Source organism: Scomber scombrus, chromosome 23 (genome assembly GCF_963691925.1).
Source record: "Scomber scombrus chromosome 23, fScoSco1.1, whole genome shotgun sequence".
In the NCBI taxonomy this organism is placed as follows: domain Eukaryota; kingdom Metazoa; phylum Chordata; class Actinopteri; order Scombriformes; family Scombridae; genus Scomber; species Scomber scombrus.
In genome coordinates this window covers 10,129,414-10,150,925 of record NC_084992.1, presented here as the reverse complement: position 1 = coordinate 10,150,925, position 21,512 = coordinate 10,129,414, and the positions used below count along the sequence as shown (strand labels likewise).

The following is a 21,512-nucleotide window of genomic DNA, read 5'->3' as shown; positions in this document are numbered from 1 at the left end:
CCTTTTAGTACACTGTACATATAGATCATCCTTCTTCTTTGATTATGCATAAATATTCAGTGTGACCAAGTTACACACAAACAACCCCCCCCCCCCCAATCTCCCTTGGGACTCCCACGAAAGTCTGGTGAGGTCTCCGGTGCAAAAAAGCAGGAAGTCACAGCTGTGCTCATCCCCCTTTCCAGCATGTGTGAGAGCGAGAGTGTGTGTGTCTGTATTTGCATCTCTGTGTAGATCTGGGTCAGTGTGTGTCTGTGTGTGTGTTTTTAGTCCTATATATACGTCTGTATTTGTGTGTCTGACACTCTCCCATCCAGTTTATCTGGCCAGTATGACGCTATTTTCTATTCCCACTTCTTTTGTGCAAAAGTTTCCAGTGCCGTTAAATGCAAGTGAGAGAGAGAGAAAGAGAGAGAGAGAGAGAGAGAGAGAGAGAGAGAGAGAGAGAGAGAGCCTGGCTTATATAGCCTAATAAACACTCGAGCTGTGTGTCTGTGTGTCATTGTGGCTAATAGCATAAGACTGACTGCACTGGATTGCTCTGGTGGAAAGCTTTGCCTCCACACACACACACACACACACACACACACACACACACACACACACACACACACACACACACACACACACACACACACACACACACACACACACACACACACACACACACACCCTCTGTCAACTTTCTCTTTTATTGTTTCTGCTTCTCCCACTTTTACTCTTTATTTCATCACTTTCTCTTTCTCGCTGCTCGTCTTTTATCTGTCTGTCTTGTTTCTATCTGTCTATACACTACATGGCCAAAATAACGTGGACACCCACACCACACACAGTACTTGAGGCTGGTGTTGGATCTTTAGCTCCAATTGAAGGACATCTTAATGCCACAACATACAGATATTGGAGAAAGCAGCGAGCTCCCAACATTACAATTGCCTCTGTGCACAAAGAGCATGAAATGTTTTTCCCAGATTGGTGTGGAAGAACTCGACTGGCCCTGCGCAGAGCCGTGGCTTCAACCACATCCAACACCTCTGGGTTGAATTGAAACACTGAATGGGAGCCAGGGCTTATCGTCCAGCATCGCTATTTGACCTCAGTAACTCTGTTGTGGCTCAGTGGGAGCAAAGACCTGCAGTCTGATTCCCAAATCTTATGGAAAGACCTCCCAGAAGAGTGGAGGCTTTTCTGGCAGCATATTAAAGCCTATAGCTTTTGAACAACATTCACATATGGGGGCAGGTATTCACATATTGGGCCATGTCGCCTGTCTCTCTCTTTTATTCTCATTGCATTCTACTTTGCACCCCTCACTACTTCTTTTTCTCTCCTTCTATATCTCAGGGACTCTTTAATTCCTTCTTCTTCACGAGCCCGTGCTTCTCTTTGCTGTAAATCTCAAGCCTTTGCTTTAATAGGCGCAGTGTGCCTCTGTAACACCAACTGCCTTTGTTTTGGTTACAGATAAAATCACTGAAGGAAAACACGTCAGCAGAGAGAGAGAGACAGAGACAGAGAGAGAGAGAAGGAGAAAGAGGGAGAGGCTATAGGAGACTGAAGAGATGAAGAAAAACAGCGCAGTGAAAGAGTGTGTGTGAATCCCTGTGGTGCAGGAAGAAATAGACAAATCAGAGGGTAAGAAGGGGCAGTTCTTCCCTCCTGTTTTCCTCGAACAAGATACACAGAGAGAAAGAGAAGAGGAAGTGATAGCTACTAAAAGAGTGATGACTTGATGAAGCACATATCCAGAGCAGGCTGGATATGTGCTTCCTTACTCATGAGGCGCAGATTGAGATTTCAGTCCTTCCTCTCAGCTCTGCCAAACTTTGCATCTGTCTGACGTTATTTCTTTAATCTCGTCTGAGTCTGTAATCTGACTTTATCTTTTTTTTTTTGGTCGCTCCTCCCTTTATCCCACCTTTCATTCTCACTTTGTTTGATCTCGTCCTGATGCTATCTCCTCCGCACGGTGAGCGTGGACATATGGAGTTGATCACAGCGCCTGTTGCTGATGTTTTCTTTGGGAATGTTGACAAGTTGACAGGCAAGGCGCTGCACTGACATCAAACCTCACTCCACTGTCAGGACGAGAGAGATACACAGAGAGAGAGAGAGAGAAAGAAGAGGTGGGGAGGAAAGGGGGGGAGGGTGAGAGACAGAAAGAGATAGGGAGAGAGGGGGAGGTGGGAGAGAAAAGGAGGAGGAGAGATGAAGGGGAAAAAATATGACTTCACGACCACGACTGCACTGCCCCCTTTTTTCCCCTCAGCCTCTCTCTGTCTCCCAACTTTATTCCTCCCTCCCTCCTCCTCCTCCTCTGTGTGTTTTTTTTAAATGATTTTGGGAGAAGAGGGGAACAAGCATTCGGAGCTTGGCTGACGGTGCAGGCAGGAGCGTCACACAGGCAAACAGGAGCCTGAGGGGCAGCACACTGGGACTGAAGAGGACTGAAGAGGCTTAGGGTGGTTTTGGATCTGATGCACAGAACTACAAAAATTGACTGACAGACAGAAGAGGAAGGCAGTAGTAGAAAGAAAGGACATACAGATTGATACAGACTCACACAAATCTTTTAAACAATATCATTTTAGACAGATTGTATGAAAACCTGCAAAGAAAAAGCCAGATTAGATATTTAATTTTGTAGAAAAGATAGAGAGCAAGCCTGAACATTTTTCCAAAGAGGACCAGAGTTTCTTCCACTGGAAAGAGAAAGAAGCAGATGGACAGAGGCACATTTTGAACAAAAAGAGAAGAATCCTCATCTTCTTGCAGAAATGCTATTGAGGAACTCTGCAGTGAGCTGTGACTGTCTGCTATGGTCCCGGCAGGCGTAGGAAACATTTATCTTTACTAGCTTCTCTCCAGAAGAGGATCCACGTTGTTTTCTTTTTTTTGTTTTTCTACACAGTCCTTCTTCAGTGCACGTGTTGTGCTGATTGTCACTATGCTTCCACAAAGGTACTCATCATTATGGACTTCTTGCTTTCTGATCTTGTGCATCCTGGATATATGGACCACAGCTCAACAGCAATCCCAACCCCAGCTGCAGTCTCGTCGCTCCAGGCAAATGTCACCCCTCACCTCCTCCTCGTCGGCGGGCAACCTGTCAGAGAGCGCCGAGAGCAAAGTGGAGCGCCTCGGCCAGGCATTCAAGCGAAATGTCCGTGAACTACGTGAGAAAAGCTCCTGCTTGGACCTAGTCTTCCTGGTGGACGAGTCGTCCAGTGTGGGGGCCAATAACTTCCTCAGTGAGCTGAGGTTTATACGCAAGATGCTGTCTGACTTTCCTGTCGCACCAGAGGACACTCGAGTGGCGTTGGTTACCTTCTCATCCAAGACCCATGTAGTGACGCGGGTGGACCACATCTCTGCGCCCAAGTCCCACCAGCACAAGTGTTCCCTGTTCAACCAGGAGATTCCAGCCATCAACTACAGAGGAGGGGGCACCTACACGAAAGGAGCCTTCCAGAGGGCAGCGGTGAGTCAGACCAAGAGATAAAGTGAAAGTGGGTTTGTTGTTGATGCCATAGAAGCATGTGTGTAAGTCTGTGCATCTAAACTTGCATCCATATGTGTGTATAAGTTTCTTTTCTTAAATTCTAGTTACATAATTTCTTAGGCACCCTCATATTGAGCCTGACTCGCTTTTACTGAACCCCTTTTCTGTATGTATAACTAGGCATAAGATCTGTGTGTGCGTGTGTGTGTGTGTGTGTGTGTGTGTGTGTGTGTGTGTGTGTGTGTGTGTGTGTGTGTGCGCCAGTGAGTCTTAAGCCTACTGTGTGTGCGGGGAGTGATTGTGGCTCAAGCTGATGTTAATGAGGCCCTGCGTGGCCTTGCTGCTGCTTCCTCTAAATTACACACCAGCAGGTAGTGAGGGGAAGCCGCTAATTGTTCAGGAGTTTCCAGTGATAAAAATACCTTAAGGAGTGAGCACATGCACGCATGCACCGACACACACACACAACCACACACACACATACACATACATATGCATAAACATAGGACTGTAATGTATATACACATGCCTCTAATGTTACCTGAATGGAGCAATACTGAGAGGTAGGTTTTGAAAAGGCGTACAGAGAGCAAGACACATATGAGTCAAGAATTAAGGTCAAGAATCAGTCGGTGTATGTGATGCGTGGGCAGTGTGTTGTATATTAAACTGTGTGGTCTAATATGAATTGCTTCAGACTTACTGATAAGGTTTTGTCCGGTACTACTCATGCTTTACTTCATTATTCCTGACAGTTTTGGCTCTTAACAGAAGCATAACAGGTCTCAAAATGACTCTGTTGTGGAGGTAAGGATTGCGGGGTTACGCAGGGTTACACAGGGTTACACAGGGTCAAAATGTTAGCTTGTTTATGGTTTGTTGATTTGAGCTGCCTGACGTCCAACCACACACACACACACGCAGGACATATGGCACAGTTCATTCGTCAATTCCAAACAGCCCAGCTGTAAAAACCATGTTGGTGGTATAGGAGCTGGTCCTGTGTAAACACACACACCTCTGCTCATGCATCAGACCTGCCTTCAGTTTGGAGCTTTGTGAGGCTCTTCGGCCAAAATTCAGGTGTTTTTTGGGGGTCAATGAAATGCTGCAAGCTCCCTTTTTGCTTGTCACACTGTTAAAGTCTGCTGATGCAAAAACCAACCATCCAGAAGGCCAAAAGGCTTACATCATGGCATGGTGACAAAAATACAAAATAGATCTTATGACTGGGTGGAGGGAAATCTCACACAATCACAATCACACGATCAAACAGAGGTTATCGCTGTCCAAACGACTTATAACTGAAAGTCTTTGACATGCTGTTAATCAATAATCATTACAAGGCAAATAGCTCAGTTTAAGTACTAATTTATGTTTTTTCTCCTTAAAAGCTAAATCATTCTGTTGCTACAGTACTAACTACTGTATATATCATAGAAAAAATAACATGTCAGCCTAGTTTAGCAGACAAAAGATAGGTAGGCTAAGTTTTGGCATGTTTACTCTCCCCTCCATCACTGTTTCAAGCTAATAGCCTTGCACCATATCCTCCTGCTTAGCACTGAAAGCTTGGCCCTCAGGACAGGTTTTCAGCTCGCCCTCCTTAGTTAAGTGCTGATAAGGAGACTTCTGGCCGTGTCCCAGCTACTAAAGACCACAACAATACCAAGAAAAGGCTTTCTGGTGGAACATGAGTGCCTTATCATTATTCACAAACACTCTGAATGTTTTGGGTGATTTATCAAGTGATGCAGTAGCCTAAATTATCCAAAGATGGCTTTAAAAAAATAAAACCAGCACGTACTGCTCAGGCTCTTAACTTTGGCTACCAAACACTTGTAATGATTTCACTGTTATTCACTCACTAGAGCCAACAATCAGTCTTAGTCGTCTTGGTATATTTTGTGATATAATGTGCATTGCAGTTTAGGTTTCCCCTATTTCTTTCCAGTGTGCCATCTGCAAGGTGAGAGTCCGTAGGCCCGACTTGATCGATGTGTGAGTAACTGGTGAGCTATGTGCAGCCTACACAGATTTGTTGGAAAGATAGATGAGCCTAGCAGATACAGACGCAGACGTCGCAAGTTTAACCAGCATGCTCGAAACCGCCCCACACCTGACGGATCGAGTTTGATCGAGGATGAGATGCTGTAAAAAAAAAAAAAAAAAAAAAAAACCCAAACAAAAAATGTGATTAATCGCCTAATCTCTGGGTGTTTTATCGTTTGTTTTTTATCGTGTGAATCTGTCTGGAAAGTGAAAAAAAAGGAATGCTTGTCATCTCTTTCCGTTAGCTACATAAACGATGGATCCGCTAACACTAATCTACAGCTCGCATATCCGACTGTCACCGTGTGCCAACTCAACTGTCGGGCAACCGCCTCAATGTATGACTGTGTAGAATTGGGGAATTTTGCGGTGTGCGAGCGCATGTAATCAGTCATTTTGTGCTTTTGCCTGTACACGTGCCTCCATGTGTTTATGCTTCTGTGTATTCATCTAAGGGAAAATTAAGGGTGTGTGCGAACATGTGTGTGTGTGTGTGTATAAGTGTGTTTGTGCACATCAGAGAGAAAGAAGCGGTGAAAGTAAAAGAGAGAGAGAGAGAGAAAAGGGAGAGAGGATAATTGATAATTGCAGTATAATAATAATAATGCCATATTTTAGTCCCTTGGCTGGTCTTGGCTGTTGTGAGTGCTGTAGAAAGCTGGGATCCATTAAGAGAAACATTTTTCCACCAGCCGTGCATGTAGAGACAGGGCTCTCCTCCAGCTCTCTTTGTCTCTGTCTGTCTGCTGTCTCTCTTCTCACCTAATACATCATAGGTTTCAAGCATCAGTGTGTATCACTTCGGTAATGATTTCTCTTCTGATTTATATGTTTTTTGCTTAGTTTATGGAAAGATTGCATTAAGTGTTGAACTAAAAAATGTAAACAAACGCTCCAAAAATTCCAAATAAGCAGACATCATATATATCCTTATAGTGAGTAAAGTGCTTTAGGCTGTTTTTCGACACATATGTCACACATAGGTTTTACAATGAGTCATGTGACCAAGTGTTCATAGCTGCTCTGAACGGCCACACTCGAAGGCGGGATGGGAAAGCCCTCGGTTACAGAAAGACATCAGACATGATGAATCAAACAAATGAGGATATGGCGCACACTTTTTGGTCAGTCTGTCCTTGTGTATTTGTGGTGTTGTTCTTGGTTGTACTCATAAAAAGTGATAGTTGTGTGAAGAATATCATAAAAAACTTGGGAGATCAGTTGAGCCTCTGCGTACTTTCACACCTCTGCAAATCTGGCTACTCGATGTGTAAATTTGGGCACGATTGTTGGATTGTCAGTTTCGGAAAGTTACAGAAATATCTGACCAGTCTTTTTCAATTCTGCAGTAAAAATTTCGGATAGTTACATGATCTGAAAAGGAATTCTTTTGAAGTGTACCGAGGACTCTCAGTTTGTGCATCACTTGAACAAAAAACACATGTAAGCTAATATGATACCTCTTCAATGATAGAAACACACTTTGCTACAAATTTCTCAAAGTTTAAATGCATAATGTTGATATTAGAAACTTTTTGAGAACTTTCCAAAATAAAATAATCTATATTTCACAAGTTCATTGATTCAGATAAGGAAACAAATTAAAGGATACATTAACAAAACTAACTGATTTAGCATTAAAAGCTCTAAAAAAAGCGCTCAAAGTCGTGCTCTACTGATATAAATGACCATATCAGGGCTGCATCTGTGTGTGAAATACCGTAGATGAGGGTAAATGTCATATACCATGAGTCTGTTAGGATTTCTGCACTGTATCCTGATGATTCACGGCGCCTCATTTCAGGATCTGTGTCTCCTCAGCCTCACATCAGACATGACCTGGTAGCTGATGACATCACTCGCCTTGTAGTTTTCCAGCACTTTCCTGACCTCTTTAAAAAAAGAGCTGACTGATAACTTTCACTAAATGCTTTCAGACCCTTGAGGAACAGGAGAGAAATAGTTCACATCACCTTCTACAAACTGAATCGTGTTCACTTTCCCTCAACTGATTTTAATTGCTCTGCAAACGTCAATCCATTTTCCTGCAGCTTTTTAGCATTTGATTTATTTTCAATGTATTTGCCTTGTTCGTGGCCAAATATCCTCTAGGCAATATGGCTCAAAGCTTTTCATTTTATTCTATCGGTTGCTTGTTATCTTGTTGATCCAGGAATTATAGCTTTTTCCATTGTTGCTTTTATAATAAGTTTCTTTGGATACGAGTGTCAGCCATAAAAATACAGGAGAGAAACGACTATAGCCGTAAAAGCCAGTTAAAAATCCCCGCCATCACTTGTTTTTTGTCTGATCGTTTATCCTGAAGAATTTGCGTTCTTCTTGGTTCTTTGGGTTGCCATGTGTTGCCAGATAAAACCCCCTCTCGCTCTGTGCAGGCAGGCCCGGCTTTGGCAAAGAAACGCCGAGCACTAAACTGGACTTGGCGGCCTCACCGTGTCAATCTGCCTTCATAGTTGCATAAGACACAGACAGATTGGCAGCATGTGAAGAGAGATGACGAGAGAAAAGAAGTGGGAGAAAGATGGAAGAATGACAGGAAAAAAAAGCAGAAGAAAGAGGGGAAAGTCCAGGGATTGAGAGAAAGAATGTGGCTCTTTCTGGTGGTTATTCCCAATAATGTTTTTACCTGACTTATAGGGAGGCTCTTCTTGAATCTGGGTCAGAACAGATATTGGAGTAGTTTACTGGCCTTATAATAAAAGGAGCTTTCTGCTCAGCCAGCCTGTGGTGTTTCTGGGACTGAAATCTGTATAAGTTGGACTAGCAGGTGGGTTATTTTCCTGTGTTTCTTCAGCGAAAAGTTCCAATGACTCCTAATGTGCCCGACACACCAGCAAAACACACACTTTCACGCTCATTATTCACACACAAACTCATACAAACAGAGTTTATGGAGCAGCTGCTTGTCTTTACATGGTTGTCATATATACTATAAGGCAGAGTGGTCACATTATAGACAGTAAACAGAGTGAATGCATGAGAATGTACTGTACGTCTTTGATTTATAGACATAATGTATATGTGCAGTATATCTCTAAATGTGTAAAGTCAACCTAAATCTTGCAAACTCAGTTTTCGCTCGAGGGTTTAAGTCCTGCAGAATCAGCCGAACACAGTTTGAAGCTGACTCACCAACTCTCAAACACCATAAACACGTTCTTAAATTTAAATAACCATTGTGGATGTAAAATGAAAAATAATTCTGCAACTGCAAGGCGTGTTTCTCACCTCATGTTGTTTAGAAAGAGCCAAAGGCAACATTTGTGGAGTAAAGTGTACAAATAATCAAATTTAATGTTTCAGAGACGGAGAACACTTGTCAGTCACATGTCTCGCAGCCCTACTCGAGATGACGCCTGTCTCTATTGAACCTCGCCAGACCACAATAGGCAAATCAAATATTGTGGCTTGAGTTCATGAGGCCTCCGTCTCATGCCAGTGAGTCAGCGCAATTTCTCCCATTCCTCCCATTTCTTCGCCTCTCCATCATTCTCTCCTTCAGAGCCGTAGACCTCCCCGGTAGTCTGTTAGGCGGTGGAACATCATTGTCGTCCGGGTTTGATGCATTACAGCTGAAATATGCTGTATTGTTTTTCAAAACATTGTCTATCAGATTAAATGAGGCTTGTGTACGTTGCTTATATTTGTCCTCTGAAGATGTACTGCACTGTGGGGAACCTGTACATTTTTGGCCCCACACACACACACACACACACACACACACACACACACACACACACACACACACACACACACACACACACACACACACACACACACACACACACACACACACACACTTGATGTTAATGTTTGAGAGTCTGAGCCTTTGCATGAATTTCTGAATAGGCAGTAATGAGATGTAGAGCGCTGCAAATTAAGAGGGGAAATAAACACCATTCATCAACTGAATGCTGGAAAATGTTGTCTACGGGTGGGTGATTTTCAGGGGCCGTTTTATTCTGAAAAATATATTTGCTCACTGGAGCATTTTTTTAATTTTGTTGGTTGAGTCATGGAGCAAACTTCGACCAAGTTAAAGAAATCTTACTGGCTTTTTTTTTTTTGTTGATAAATCTGAGCTCAACTCACAGTGTAAGAAGTTTGTAAGTGAAACTGAGGAGAGATAGCAGGGTGGGGAGCCGCTTCCAGAAAAGTATAAACTTATTCCCCTGCAAACTTCTCTAGAATAAGTGTACAACTGCTGCTGAAAGGGAAAAAGGCGACTACAGTTTCTGTGAGAGAGCCAATGCAAACGAGTGCAACAAATGAAAGCAAGGTGCACCTCTTTGATCCGGTACCCAAAGCAGGACCCAGCCATGATAAGCTGATAAGAAAAGACTCTGCTTCCTGTCTGTGCAACTGCCACTTCCCGTCATCTCGCCCCTTAATCATTTCCTCCCACTCAGTCCGTCTGCTTCTTCCCTCTACTAACCCCCTCCTCCTTCTCCTCCTCCTCCTCCTCATCCTCAGTATCAGAGGATCCATCCAGCATGGATGGAGCAGTCAGGCTGCTTCACCTAATAGCTAGGAAGGACATGATAAGACCGAAGCCAGACAGGAACGTCCACAAACACCAGACAACAGATTTAAATATTTAGAGTCTGCAGCGGGATGTTGGTCATTACCATTACTTTATTTATCACCTCATAAATCAGCAAAATCACTAATCAGATTGATGCACGCTTGTTTGCCCCAAATCAATTCAATGTTGTCACAAATCCATTAGAAAGCTGCTGTTACCTGAGATTCCCAGTCTGAGTTCTATGTTAATGTAATTTGGGCTGCAGGCAGATATCTTGATTTAACTCTTGACTTCAGTAGTGACCCATAACATGCTTTTTGTGCTTAACTTTCATTTAATAAACTCTAATTTCAAAATAATGTATCCACAAGTCCACTCTTTGCGCACACACACACACACACACACACACACACACACACACACACACACACACACACACACACACACACACACACACACACACACACACACACACACACACACACACACTGGTGCTTACCTGGCACTTATGCTCAGGGCGTAGTTGGAAAGTTATTCAGACTCTGTCATGGTGATCGACACAATAGACTCAACATGTATTAGTGTGTGTACGTGTCTGTCTGTGTGTATTTTTAGGGGTTTAGGAGGAAGAAATGCATTAGTCTCGGGTTCTGGTCCTCTGGGCCTCTTCATACTGAATCACTCTGACAGAAATATTCTCCATTCTCTTCTTTCATAAGTTTGTCCATCAACCTCAAATATGCTTTACTGAGGCCTGTTGGAGCATTTTTCCCACAAAATGCTTTGACCAACTTTTGTCAGTATTGTCAACAACAATATTTCTTTTGGGAGGAGAGGAAACGGTCGGTTTTTAAGTGATTTTTCAACTTTGCTTTGGCTTTTCATGGAATGAGCTGTGATTCAGGAATCTTAAAACTATCGACATCATTTAACATCAGTGATAGCTTATGGTAGCTCATAGTTAAATTTGAGTTGACTCTTTTTATCATTCATCCCCTCCACCTTCTTTACATTACTCCTGCCTATTTTTAAGATATTGCTTACGTATAAGTCGGTACCTTACTTTACTGATGGTTTTCTTGATGAATCATTTAGTCTAGCAATACTCCGAAAATACAGAAAAATGCAACCAACAATTAAAAATCTGAAGATATTTGGTTTAAAAATGATATGAATGAGTGAAAACAAGCAAACTTCAAAATTTGAGAAGCTGGAACCAGATAACTAGCAACTGTCATCATAGTTGCCAATTCATTTAATTTGAATGACAAATCAATCAATTGAGTTATTGTTTCAGCTCTACTTGCTTAGTCGACATAAAAGTCAACTTTTACTTCACGCTCGCTAAACTACTGCTGCATGTGGTCTTCATTCCTAAGAAAAATCATCAAAATCAGATTAAGCTTTCTGCTGACACAGTACATTTGCTGCTTGAGAGATATTTTGTTATACAGTACGTTTATTTTTACAGCGTCTTTACATTAAAGATAAATGCTGTCAAAACTAACCGTCCATGAATTCAAGATGCATACAGTCTGCCCTCTACAATAGTTACTCTGCTCTGTCTTGCCATGTCTAATTGTATGGACAATATTTGCCTTTGTTATTTAACGGCGGCCTGTGCACTCCTGTTCCTTTTCTCGTCTCTCTCCTCTCACCCCTGCCCTCCTCTCTGAAATGGATACTGAGTATTTTCCAGAAACAGGGGCCTACTTTCCGACCTCTGAACGTCTAGAAGGACCCTGAGGCCTCCTCATTCATCGCTATCTCTTTCTCTCAGACACACACAAAAACAGGTCAGATTGCTCTCAAGTTCCCTGTGAGGCAAAACTACGCTATTATTTCAATTAAAATATAACGTAGTAGTAGCAGTAGAGACATTTGACTGGATGTCAGATTATCTATAATAGTATTTAGGATGCATTTTTTTGCAGGTGTGGTCAACAGATGTGTTTTAATTCACTCATCCATTCTCTAGCTGTCACCCTGGATAACCTGGAAGCCTTTGAATTCCCCGACTATCACATATCTGTGGAGAAGTGTTGACAGACAGCCAGGTAGGGCAGAGATACGCAGGCTGTGAGGTCAGCTGAGTTCAGTAGTCATTGCAGCGGGTGCATCTGCAGCTCACTATAGTGTCGAAAGACCTTTGGGAGGCTGAACGAGGCCCAAATATGTGCTGCCTGTCAGAAAACTGGGCACTGGATGCTCACAAGGATCTCTTTGAAATAGTCCCAGCGGTTGGGGGAAATGAATTTCAGCATGTGGCCTGCTCTAATCTTTCCAGTGAGATCTATCAGTGAAGTAAATGACAAGTTCTTAGAAGAGCTGCTCTGTGATGAGAATACAGAGCAACTTGATCTTGAATGTGTCATTTTGTCATTAAAGAACTTAATTACAGGAAGTGCTGATGTATACAACTCTAAGCACAAACCATTTTGTTAGAGATTTTCCAAACGGTGCATATCTCATTTAGAACAAAAACCTCCAGTTAGACAGTAGACTTCTTTTAAATCCGATCCAAGATCAATTGGTTTCCAACAACTGTATCTGGTGTCACTTGTATTCATTTCAGCAGCTATTGGCTTGACAATGTAAGACAGATCTTCTTTTAGGTCACTTTTCGAAGGATCAGTGAGCATCAGGAGCTCCTCAGAGATATTAAACATGAAAACTTAGTCCAACCCAAATTCTGGGGAAAAACCCAGTGTTGAATGGTTTGGAAGCCTGATTTGAAAAACATACAATGTTACTTCATTTTTCAACAGTGTAGTCTGTCATTGGGTGGTGGATAAAATGCACATATGCAAAAGTGCACTTGAACACGCACACAGTACATACATTCATTATCCTGTGTAACAAAGTGTTGAAAACTCTTGGTGAGACAAAAGCAAGAGTTGGAATTGTTATGTGAAAATTGCCCCAAATCAGTCATCGTTCAGTTATTTGGGACTTTGCTGAGTGGTTGTAAATTACTGATGTTATTGCTGATAAAGTATTTGGCTTCTGCAAAGGCTGAGTTTTTAAAACTGACTACAAAAACCACAAAATAGAGATGACAGAGTGACTAGAGTTTATAGTCACTGTCTTCTCTTCAGCGTCAGGTGATTTGCCTGTCTTTCTCCTCTTCCATTTCTTTCTGTTTGCAGTGCTTCTCTTTGCTTCTCCCTCTGCATCAGGCCTAATTTTCCTGCCTCGAGGGTGTGTTCCAGCATTTTTCAGTAGACGTAGTGTATACAGTATGTGCTGGTTTGGACACTATTGAGAGTGTCCCACTTGGCCCAGGGTTAAAGCTGTTGTGGTCAAAATAACTGAGCTTTGCTCTGGCCAAAACCAGCGACTCCAGTTAAGAGAAAGAATTAGAGAATAGAAATGAGGTGATTGAGGCCAGTGGAAACAACAGGGAGTGTGTCTCTATGTCATACTTTTATGTGCACATGTTTGTGCACTGATATTTATGCCACTTATTCTCTTTCAATACCAAGTCTGACTCATACACTCAGGGCTTTGGCTACTGGACTATTGATGCAGTTCATCTCTAGAGGGTTTTTAAAATGACAGATTACATCTGCAGCTAACAATTACTTTCATTATCAATGAATCTGAGCATTGTGTTTTATTGACTTACCCATCAACCATTTGGTCTAGAAAATGACAGAATGTCATAATAAAACTATTTCCCAGAACACCAGGTAATATCTTCCAATTCTTTGTTTTTTCTCAGCAACAGTCATCAACATTTGTCAAGCAAAATACATATTCATATTTCAGGAGCTGGAACCAGAAAATTGTTTTTCTTTTGTTAAAAACTAAAATCTTCCGACAAGGCAATATTGCAAGGTGTACAAAACCTTTTTGATCTTCTTATGTGAAACCCTTTTCCAGTTTTGAGCATATGTACAGGAGGTTGTATTTAAAAACCACATTACCTGTGGGCCTCAGTTCTCAGGCAAGCTTTCAGTCTTTTATCTTTGGTTATATATCTATGTATACCCTCCCTACATCTACATCTTTATTCACCTGCGTACCCATATGAATGCAACCTACATATTTATGCATACTTGTATGTCAATCTGTCAGAAATGTTTATATTTATCATACTTACATGTGCTCTTCCCACACTATTAAAAATGATACTACAAACATTAGAACCAGGGGAGCTTATATTTCTACTATTCCCATCAAGAAAAGGAAAGGAAAATGAAACGTTAATCGAGTCAAACAGTGTCTACTGGCATTGGATTTATAATTATTCCAAATTTGATAGAATTTGTCTTTTTGGATCCTCAAAGAAAGAGTCAACTTTTCCATTTTAAACCCACTGCTGGTGGCTTTTACTGATTGACTTTTTTTTTGACTTGCCACCAAAAGGGCCTGCAGCAGCTTTGTATTCCTTTCTCTGTTGCAATAACAAAATGTGGCCCAGATAATGAAAATTATGTAAATTATTCAAATTCAGGGGTATTTGAGTCTTGAATATCATGCTTAATGTTTTTGAATGCCACTCCAATATAAACTCTGTTTAGGACAGCCCAAGAATATATGGAAATGATTTGCCTCAACTGAGCCACATTGTCTCCAACACGTCAAACTCAAACTATTTTATTTTTCCTCTCGTATTTTATTTTTCCTGGTGTGGGGTCTAAATATCTTATAATGTTTTTCCAGCAGTGTTCTCTCCAATGCATGGAGTTAGTTGAGGACCTTTGAAAACTGCAAATCTCCCCCTAAGCGTCCTCAGAAAGCCCCATTCCTGCTTCTTTTTGCCCCACTTTTCTTTTATTTACAAGGTGTTTTCATTTTTAACATGAAAGAGAACATTGTACAACCTAGAAATGAAATTATTTGGTATAGAACTGAAGGCTGATTTCAGGATTTGATAAAACTCAGATTTTGGTCTTGGCAAGTCTGTAGATGTGCACGTCTGATTGAAATAATATTGTACTTAGAGGTATCTGAAAAAAAAAACCTTTCTGCTCTAGACCATGTTTGTCTTGAACAAATTGAAAACTTGAAAATGCACTTTTGTGTGTAAATGAGAGATAAGTTGTAAGCCTTTTCCTTATCCAGGATTCAAATCTTTTGGTAGGCATGTCTGTATCAGGCACACCATCTGAAAAGTTTTAACACGTGGATTCAACACACCTCATATCATATTTTAATGTGAGATTTATCCAGGGTTTTCCAGAGGCTGCAAATCCTCTATCAGCAATCGTGGAAAATTAGTAATCATTCCTAATTGTAATTCCTTCCATTTGGCCTTGTACTCTCAATTACACTAATATAGCAAAGGAGTTAACTGTGAAGCGTAGAAATAGTTGCTTAGGCAAGGAAGTGCCATTCCTCCTCTTTCTTTTCCTAATTGTAAGATATTAAATCAGATTCTTGGTTTCTTTCCTTGCCAGATAAACTGAGAAATCCATTTGTCCCATTTTCCCTAAAGCAGCTGAGGGAGAATGTTTATTTTTACTGCAGTTATCCTTGAATCCAGATAAGTGTCCATCTGATTTTATCTTTGAAGATAATGGACTGTAATTTGCTTGTAATAATTGTAATAGGTCTTTTGTCAGAGTTATTTCTAAATACAGTAAAGTTTAGGGCCACAACCTAAGCTTTTGATATGTTTAGCTTATAGCCTGATAGACTCCTAAAATCAGCCAGCCGTGCAATCAATCCTATAAATGATTTTACCAGCTCTTCCAAATAAACCAGAACATCATCAGCGAATAGTGCTACCTTTTGTTCGATCCCTGTCGCCTTAATGCCTTTGACAGCTTCACTCTGTGTTATTAATTAGCCTAAGGGTTTAATAAATAAAGCAAAGAGGAGAGGGGAAATTTGGCAGCCCTGTCTTCTTCCTCTTTCCAGAACAAAATAGTCAGAAAGGTCCACATTAATCTTTACCGGAGCTGTACATCTGTCATATAAGCTGGTAATTACTCTAATAAATCTATCTTGAAAGCCGAATTTTCCCTGTAGGTTATGCAAAAACACCCATCTCACTGAATCAAATCCTTTCTCCACATTTAGCCCCACTATAAAATTTGATTTTAAATGATTAATAGTTGTTGATTATTTTTTTATTGATAGGCTGATTGTTTCAGCTGTATTGCATAATTTTATAACAGTGACTAAGAAACAGTTTTTACTTTGATCTCTCACATCTGGTCAATACTAGATCCATTTAATTAGGTCAGTATTGGCTCTGATATTTGTCCAGTGTATGGGATTGATCTATCAGTCAAAGTGTGCGTGCACATTCTTTGAAGAGATTTTTAAAAAGACATAACTCTTAATTTTGAATCCCCCTAGTGTGCTTTTTCCATGAGCGCTTTTCGACATGCATATCTGAAACCAGTGAAAACAACAGTTATTTGTATGCTAGAGAAAGGAAAACACCCAGAACATCCACTCTCACCACACCACAACCCACCACCAGGCCAGTCACATCCAATGAGCCACATCCTCAGTGTGACTGTGGCTGTGCGGTTGTGGATATGAATCAGTGACGGTTTCTAACAACTAGTAGTGTCTTTACTGTACATGAGAAAGGGAGATTTATGTTGTAACTGAATGTGTGAAAATGTGCACAGAGGAGGTCAGGAAAATAACGAAAGGCATCATGACATCATGAGATAATACAAAACAGTAATAGACTGTTTCACACAGTCCTTTAGTTACTTTGTTTTTGAGGTATTTCTAATTTTTGTTCTCCCCTTTTTCCTGTTACATGCCTCAGGAGTCCGATATTTTGCCAGAGGGAAAATTACCACACACCACTTTGTCTCTCAACCCAGGCCCAAAAGAAATTATTCATATGCTACTTGCAAAACTGAAGTCACAATTATCCCCTAGACATTTTTCACTCCTTTCAGAAAAATGGGGCATTGAAATGAGCTCAGCGCATGAGACTTACAAGGGCAATCTTTACACTTCCCAGCTCTGTAAAACACAGATGTCAGTAAACCCCCTCAACGGACTCAAATGTACTTTCTGCATCGGCCCTATACATCCGTCACTGCCTTTTTTCACATTTTACCCGAACAGTTAATTGCCCCCCTGAGACATGGGTTTTAGTTTAATGACTGCAGAAAGAAGTGTAAGTCCCATCATAAAAATCTGGTCTACAAAGTGGGGAGTCTACAGGAGCTGCTGTTAGCTTTTTGAGGGCAGATTTCACCACTTCAGCCCCCGTTGTGCAAACATGAATCACACACTCACTCATATACACATTCATTTATGGTCTTCTGTGGAAAAAGTTGAATTCTATGAAAGATACTCAATGTTACAACATTTTAAAAAGCTTATTTGACCAAAGATCGTCACCTGTTTCACTCCAATAGACCATTATAGACACATTGACTTGTCATAGCAGGAATCGCCTTCATTATGGCTCTGTTCCATTGGGGTTATGTAAGCTATGCAGAGCACCAAAGATTGGAGCCTCTAATTGCTTAATTGCTTAATTTAGGTTATAAATTGCACCTGTGCTTCCCCTACTATGACATGTTAAAATGTGAAGGTTTACGATGCATTGATTGATGGAATTATTACATTACTTTTTCCTCTTATGAGTAATTGATCAACATTTAGTGTAATTGTGCATTAGTGTCACCTACCTAACATTTTAATATATGGCCCCTAATTCACATTATTTTGCAACATTAGGAAAAAATTCCCTTTCTGCTTGAGCGTTGGATGCAAAAATAGTAGCTGCAGCTTCATTCTCACACACATATGGTGGTGAACACACACTTTCCTGCACACATCATGCTCACTCACACACTGTTCTTTCCACTGAGTGCGTGTTCACACAAACACACATACTTACACACAGCTTCCCTCTTACTTAAAATACTGCTCAGCGATTGATAGGTGCTGCTGGCACTGGCCTTATGAATGTCTGTGGGTGTGTGTGTGTGTTTGAGGGAAACCGATAAATGAGAGGTGAGGGGTTGGGGTCAGCGAAAGTGTTGATGTGGAGAGGCACGGAGTGAAATTTGCGATTCAGAAAGGAGTGGCGAGGAGGCTTTGAAGACGAATATTCTGTCGGTGGGGTCAAAGGCCACAGAGGCATCAGCAAGGACAGGAAGTGGCTGTCTGCAGCTTTTCGTGGCCTGTGTTTGACTGTCGTATTTTACTATGAATATCATTAAAAATAGTAACTGTGGTTATTTTCTGATCTCACTGGAAAAAATGTGTTTCCACCAGGCCACCATGCAGTCGACACTATCTCAAAGCCTTGTCTGACATATTTTTGGATAACACATTATAGATATATTAAATAGAGCCCAACTGATACTGATTAATTTGAGGCAGATACAGCTATTGATATTTCTCGATTGATTTTTTTTAAAACTGCTCTCTGGTGCATAAAGTAGGTAATAGAAACACAGTCTTCTGCATTTCTGCGCTGCAGTTTCTTCAGCAGATAATATCTACAATGCTGACAAATCAGTTTTCCTCAAATGCAAAATGCAAAATGACGGAATAAACTGAATTTGATGACTGTACTTGAACTTTTCATCCTGCTGCTACACCAATAACCTACTTATGACATGCTGTTCGTGCTGACAGAAAACTACTAAGACCTAGCATTGTGATTAAAGGCACAAATCAGACAAATTCTTTAAGCATATGGATTTGTTTTGGCATCAATGAGATTAGGATTTAGCAAAAGCGTCATACATTGGCACCTGAAGAAACCAAAACTATTTCAAAGAGCCAGTGGCAAATTAAATAACATGTTTTTATGGGCCAAGGCGTGTAGGTCTATTAGTAAACCACTTGCTATGTTGAGGTTAGACTTTGAGAGTGCCAGATTCCACTGGGTTGTTTTCTTTGGTGAGTGAGTGTGTACGTGTTTGTCTGTCTGTCTGTATGTCTCTGTTTGTGTGAATGACTATAAGTAGGTAATTGGAACATGTATGTGAACCCACAAATTAGCCTGCATCCTGCTGTCTTTGTTTGTGTGCTTTTCATGTATTTTTTCCCCCCCATACTCCAGGTCTGATTTCAATTTCTGGGGCTATTAGTTGTTCTTTTAGTCTCAGTAAGAAACCCCGTTCCAAGTAGCTGCCCAAATATAGAGACAAAATGCACTCGTCTCAACTCTAATCAGTTAATGTTTAAAATGCTGTATGCTGGCAAGAAACTCATCCCCCAGGACCTGATACCAATCAACCAAGACCAACCAAATTTTTAGAGGAGAACACCAAAGCATACAGATATAATCAGCTTCAGTTCAGGGTATCCAAACATTAAATGCAGGTGTTTCCCAGCAACAGCATATTTGTATTGGTATTTTAGTCAGTTGTCTTGGAGAAAAAGTATGTGCAACATCATAGTGAGTTCCAAATTTCTCTTGATTTATTATGAGGTTCGGAGCTTTTATGAAAATCCATGGAAACTCAAGTCCATACAATCTCAGAGCAATGACGCCCAAAATGTGTCCTCCTCCTCCTCAAATGACCTCCCAGCTTGTGTAAAATTTCTGCTTCCTCTCCATGCCATGAGGTCAAATATAATTTATCCTACCAAGGAAGGCCTCAGTCCAGAACAAACAGGAGAATCAATAAGTTGAAACGTCTCCATTAATCTGTACTACAAACACTGACGTCTCTCCAATTCCCTGCTCTATTAGAGGAAATCTCCACCTACAGCTGGTGCCAAGACAAATAAACCCCTTAGGAGAAGAAAGAAGGGGAGGACAGAGAAAGCAGAAAGAGAGGGAGCAATGCAACTACAGTAACAACCATCAACATAACAAAGGAAAATGCTGCGTCTGTCTCCACAGTGTGGTCTGAGCTAAGTCTGGACAACATGGGAGAAATTTTCATGGGTGCTTTAAGCCAGCGACAGTCCCCAAATCATTCCCTGTTGAAGCCCTTTTAAAACACCAGTCTGGAGTCAAGAAAAGCCTTGCGCCTCACCACACTGTTGCCTTTGTTTATTTCAAAATCAAAGCTCGGCCTTAGAGATGATGCTGTGGCTGCTCGGTGCTCGGGCAGTGAGGTAATGATCTCATGAATGTCACAGATATTGCATAACGTTTCGGATTTCTTAAAGGAAAAAGACACATACATGTAATTCTGTTGAAAAGGTTCATTATTTGTCACATGTAGTAGACATTTCCAGTGTGGCCACAATGCAGTTTAGTGGGAGAACGTTTTCCAACTATCTGAAAATATGAACTGTAAATATTAGATCTTGATGTCTTGATGCCAACCAGTCATATAAGAAGCAATCCATCGTCAGAGAGGCAGATAGTTTCTCTACTGCCATCCTCAATACACCAGAACCCAATGTAGAAACCCTTCACTATACTATCACTGTCAACAACTCTTTCAAGTTAAATGTGAAAGTAACATTTTTTTTCCTAACTCTTCTCATGGGCGTTCTGTTTAATGTCTAAAAATCACCAGACAATGAATCACACATTAAACGTAATCCATGTCCGCATAACATATCAACTCATTTATCAGAATAAAAACATGAAGACAGCAGAAAAATATCCAATGAATAAAATTGGTCAGTAGCCATAACATAACATAATATGTGACATATTGTGCAAACCGTGTGATTATACTTACAGTTGGACAACATTCAAAATGTCAGTGCCCACAAAATAAAACAGATGAGGTCAGATACGCTATAGTACGAAGTAGATATATTGAATCCTGTGCTGATACTGATCCTGCATATAAACTCCATATTTCCTTTTTGAGAACCATATACAGCAATCCTGACATATTTAAATATTTAAAATGTCAAACAGATGTAATAAATATAGAAAACAGCATAATAAATATAAATAACCAGAGATACATGACGGGAGACAGATTGCCAAGCCAGTCTGACCCCACTATGGTCCAACTGGCACTCAGACTGTAACTGCTCCTGGTATTCTTTCTCCTACTCAATCAAACTAGCTTTCCTCGTCCAATTACCCAGAAGGCCGTGTCCGATTGGAGCACGGTCAGTGCCTAAAATGTTTCTCTCAGCGCTTCGTTCCGCCAGCACCACACAGAGGCACACAGTCAGGGGGATAATTGAATGAGTTTCTCATTTGCCCGCCAAGATAGCCTTTCCCCTTGGCATCACATTGTGGAATTAACTTCTCTCTTTCTCTCTGCGTCTCTCTCGCTCTCTTCGTTCTTCCCGGTTGAGTTGCTGAGTTTGATAAATAGTGTTGTGACAGAAACCGTCAAGCTAACACACACACACACGCAGCCATGCAGCTTACCATGTCTGGCAATTAACTGACTGTCCACGCTCTCTTCCTCCACCACTTGAGCTGCCATTGCACTTTTCAGTCAAGTCTGGTTCAGTTTGGGCCTGCTTACATATCCACATTACGCAGGCACACTTTGGCAAATAGTTATCCAGTGATAATCAGCGATTATTAGACAG

General features: G+C 41.1%; 1 protein-coding gene across 1 annotated transcript in view; it reads left to right on the top strand.

The window, feature by feature from the left end:
• Positions 1-2,941: 2,941 nt before the first annotated feature.
• The window catches only part of svep1 (sushi, von Willebrand factor type A, EGF and pentraxin domain containing 1), a 99,700-nt gene continuing 81,129 nt past the window's right edge, over positions 2,942-21,512 (top strand). The window contains exon 1 of the mRNA XM_062445111.1: positions 2,942-3,481. Within this exon, the coding sequence (XP_062301095.1) occupies positions 2,948-3,481 (534 nt within the window). The 5' untranslated portion in view covers positions 2,942-2,947. The remainder of the gene's footprint in view (positions 3,482-21,512) is intronic.